The sequence below is a fragment of the Anguilla anguilla genome, chromosome 17 (assembly GCF_013347855.1).
Source record: "Anguilla anguilla isolate fAngAng1 chromosome 17, fAngAng1.pri, whole genome shotgun sequence".
Classification (NCBI taxonomy): domain Eukaryota; kingdom Metazoa; phylum Chordata; class Actinopteri; order Anguilliformes; family Anguillidae; genus Anguilla; species Anguilla anguilla.
The window spans coordinates 14,382,642-14,387,039 of record NC_049217.1 but is presented as its reverse complement, the minus strand read 5'-3'; the positions used below and the strand labels follow the sequence as shown (position 1 = coordinate 14,387,039).

Below are 4,398 nucleotides of genomic sequence, written 5' to 3'. Positions count from 1 at the left end.
CCTATGGTCCTCGTCACGTGACAGTGGCTACCAGCAGATTACAAGTGAACGACATGCTTTCAGGTGTGTACAGTACACGCAGTGCCTTTATTCTTCCTGCGTAATTGTGCTACAACAACCTAGACCCAAACGTAATGCCACAAAGGTTTATCAAAATATAATTTTATTATTCACTGAAAAATAACACCAGAAAATCAACCTTGATTATAAAACAAGTAAATAAGAGGATAAGACGAAACAAGCATTTAAAGGGATTGTTTACTTGGATGTTTTTGATATAGTTTCAGGGGGCATTTTTGATGAACACAGGCATTTTTGGGTGTGATGAAGGACACTTCTACCTACAGACATTCCACACTTTACAGCTGACTTTACAATGGATAGTATAGGGACATTTACAAGTTTACAATTTCAAAACAAGAAAATACACTTCTAAGTAACTCCAATGCGATTTGCAGTATAAGTTTATGCCACCACTGTACAAGTGAATTTTTTATTTTCTAATTTAATTTTTGATTGGAGCCATTTCCTATATGCATGTAGGCCTACTGAGGCCGCTGTGCTCACAGAACTGTTCTGTAGCTGTGCTCAACACAGAACTGTTCTGTAGCTGTGCTCAACACAGAACTGCTCAGTTTGGTTTATGTTCTGTGGTGCTCAAGGAAAGAAGCGGCGCATCTTCCTGTAGCTTGTGAGAGAACCGCCTCAAAGAAACAACAAATGGACTACTTAACATCTTTCCTGCTTGTGCAATTCCAACTTACGTAAAAAAAACAAAAAAAAACAAACATCTCATATCATTTATGGCGATTACGTCAGCACACAGGTTTATCTCTCAGTCGCTGCTGTGACTTCTCATCCTTAGATTCAGGCTTGAATAAATATCGTTCAGCAATGCAGGTGAAACACTCTTGCGTTTTACAGCTGGACATAATTGTACCCATAATTTTAATTTGCAAGCATCTTGGTTAACATTAGGAACGCAAAAACAGGCAGTGGGGTGCCAGCGTGGTCAGTCCAAACACATCTAAACCATCTGGTTCTTAATGTTGGGAGGGAAGAGCTCCCACTGCTTCTGAACTGAAAAGGAACGTAGTACCAGCACAAAATACGAAACGCATTTTTATGTGCAACTGTGAATAAACAACATAAAATGAATGTGTCTAAGTACAGCCTCTGGAAACAACAGTGGTGCACAAGCTGCTTGGAGTTACTCATATTTTCTTCCTTTGAACGACAAACCCATCATTGCCCATAGCCACTGAAAGCCTGGCACATCATAATAAACTCTGATAAATAAGCATCTCCTTAATCGCACACAAACTTTCTTGGCCAGGAAAAATATTTTATTTTTTTATAAAAACACAAATTGAAATAATAAAAAAGCAGAAAGTAAACTTCCCTTTGAAAGGGATTCCCTGGACTGCACAAATAGGAAATCAGAACATTTCTGACAAATTGATGTCATCTGCTATTAAACCGAAACACAGAAACATCACCATGGGCCACATTGGCCGTGTAATTCTTCATTTCCTCCAGAAAATATTTCACTATGAAAAAAACAATTGAACAAAACTATGAATCATAGCATCCACAGTGCCATCCTTGACTATGATAAATATTTTCAAGAAAAAATGCAGCTATAATGTTATAGCAAGGGCATAGTATAAAAAAGCCATTCATAACCATTAACATTCAACTTAAGAATGAAAAACTTGCTCTCGCGCCACACAGAAATCGAGCAAGTGCATGAAGTTTCAGTCCATTAGCTGGCTGATGGCGCGATTTGGTCAGCGTCCCGTGCAACTTCCTCCGCGATATTCGGCTACCAGACTTGGCAGCTTTTGATCATGCCTTTCATGGCTTTGATCGCCTCAATATTAGTGTCTTTGAGGGCCAGCCCCAGCAGAACAGATCTGTTTCCCGCCTCTTGCGAGATGAACGTCACCAGGTTTTTGGCGCATACGTGCGTCAAGGGCTGCAAAACACAGGAGAGGCAGATCGGTGACACTCACGTCTAGGACAGTAAAAAAAACCTTCGAACCAAAAGAGAAGCGTGAAACTCGAACCATTACCTCATCTTTTCCCAGAAGTACTTTGGTTGTGAACATGGGACTGCTGATGTCTGTGGATCGGGCGTCAGGTGTGACCGAGATCAGTGACCCAATCTTGCCATACTGCGTGAGAACTACGAATATGTAGTTGCTGAATTCTGTGCACACCACCTGAGTTGACATGCCGTTGATCACCCCTTCTGCCTGTTTAGTTCTGATCAGAGGCTGAGCGGCCATCGTAGGTCCTCTGATCTGAGTGAAAAAGAAAAGGATGAGGAGATAATTGTGAACGACTTCACTGAGTCATTTAACATGGCTACATCTTCTCCTTCACGTCAACTTAGTGAACAATATTTTTTAAGATGATCTATAGGCTCTAACGTATAGTCTACAACAATGTCTAATTTGATAGTCAGTTAGTCAAAAGCGCTACTGGTTATCCATTACAAACAGTTCTTGTTCAGTTCTGCAAAGTGAACTTAATTGAAGACATCAGATACATTTACCTATCGAGTTAATTTCATTGTAAAGCCAGTAAACTGCAAATGCGTTCGCTAAAAGGTCCACACATTTGCACAGTTCTATACTGAATTTTAATTCGCAGCGTTCCTAATTCCGCGCCGAATATTTAAAATGTAAAATTCGCCACTAGGACTGCAAATCGCCGGCTGGATGAACTAAGGCATGCCGAGGCTTTCTACAGTGTCATGTGCTGTAGGCCATGCAGGACGCATTTTGCATATCACCTACCTAACCAGCAAGCCAAAGACAATTATACATAAAACATTAACGCGAACAGAGTATATCTTACGTTTTTTGTGTGATTCAGGAAGAAAAATTTGTGACAGGACGCATTCGTTCCCTGGTAAAGGGGTCTGTAAGCTACCGTGAATGGCTGTACTGCAGCAACAGCAGGCAGTGGCACAGCTTTTCGTACAGTGCGCACGCGCAGTAACCCTGAGGATTTTCGCTCCGAACTGGATCCTGGAGGCTGTAGTTCGCTGTTTTCTACGGTCGATGGCACTTGGCCACTGTCACAATAGCCTATTTCACAGACAGAAATTGTAATTAAAGAGATGTCGTTTCGCTGCGTGTGCTTTTATTTCAATTATATAGAGGGGATTATTTTAATCCAGGAGGGGATACCTTTGGAAAAAAGAATTTGCATCATCGTTTGAATTGTGTGGTATGTGAGATTATTTCCAGTAGGCTAACAAATTGAACTCAATCAGCATACGTTTTCAGGTTTAGGAAAACATTGCAGAAGGAAAACGATACTGTCTCGAAACTGTACACATTTCCATTCTTCTCAGTGAAATCTACAGTGATTGAACTGCGTTTGAATGGATATATTATGTACAAAGTAAAGTTATCAGTCACAACTACAAAATCGTTATGAGGCAAAAACATTACATGGGATTTATAACGCATGCATAGTCGAAAAAGGGAACATTCTGAATAAAACGTGAATACATCAAAACCAATTTTGCTTGATAAATCAGAAATGGAATTAATATGCAATTCAAATTGCAAAACTACCCAGTGAACAGTCTAAAAGGCACGGTCATGGGTCACTAGACGGGCGATGAAGGAAAAATTAAAGCACTAAATGAAGCAAAAGGTGAAGGATAATTAAAGTGCAGGGAAAATGTAGGGGTACGAGAGAGTTGTGCCTTTTGCAGAGGAATAAGTATCTGAGGGGGTTATGCCCATCCACACCCACACCATTAAAACGGCTTAATTTCCCAACTCTTAATCTCCTAATGACAGCACTGACCTTTCGGGGGCTGCAAGCAAGCTGTGCCGACTTTTGAAGAATGTAAATCAGACTAATTGAGGGTTCATTAAATATATGGAAAACACATTCAGCCCCGAGCCTCTTTCTGTAGGCAAATTTCATGAAATGAAGGAATTGGTACTCCTCTTGTGCAGAACATAATAACATCTCAATAATAACCCCTAGTATTCACCCCAGAAACACCCATTTTGTTTTAAGCCAATTATAATGAAATAATAGATCAAAACATATGAACGTTTTTAAATGTGTAACAGTCAATAAAATGGAATCCCTGTGGTAGTGCCTTATAGTGGTATTGCTTTGTTCCTAACCTGTGGCATTTATATAATGAAACAGTATTTTTCTATTATTTTCAAATATCAAGACTTTTGTGCAAATAGTAAACTCAAATGATACCTCACATGCACACTAGTGCAAAGGGTGAGCAGTTCTGCATATTCAATGCAAAGTGCACCTTTTGAAAACACTTCCTGTCAAACACAGCAGTGATACATTGCTCATAAGACTGGCATAACTCATTTTAATACTGTGTAGTTAAATCAGTTT

The 4,398-nt window shown here is 39.8% G+C and overlaps 1 protein-coding gene across 2 annotated transcripts; it reads right to left on the bottom strand.

Annotated features, from left to right (window-relative positions):
• Nucleotides 1-240: 240 nt before the first annotated feature.
• On the bottom strand, nt 241-3,016 carry psmg3 (proteasome (prosome, macropain) assembly chaperone 3). Of its 2 annotated transcripts, none has more exons than XM_035396973.1 (3): nt 2,866-3,016; nt 2,076-2,306; nt 241-1,978 (listed from the first exon to the last, which is right to left on the bottom strand). In XM_035396973.1, exons 2-3 carry the CDS (start codon nt 2,289-2,291, stop codon nt 1,826-1,828), a joined length of 369 nt encoding a protein of 122 aa, XP_035252864.1. In that variant the 5' UTR covers nt 2,292-2,306; nt 2,866-3,016; the 3' UTR covers nt 241-1,825. The 2 variants fall into 2 exon arrangements, with proteins under 2 accessions (XP_035252864.1, XP_035252865.1); XM_035396974.1 differs by having other exon boundaries at nt 2,076-2,301; nt 2,866-3,005.
• Between the last annotated feature and the right edge of the window lie 1,382 nt (nt 3,017-4,398).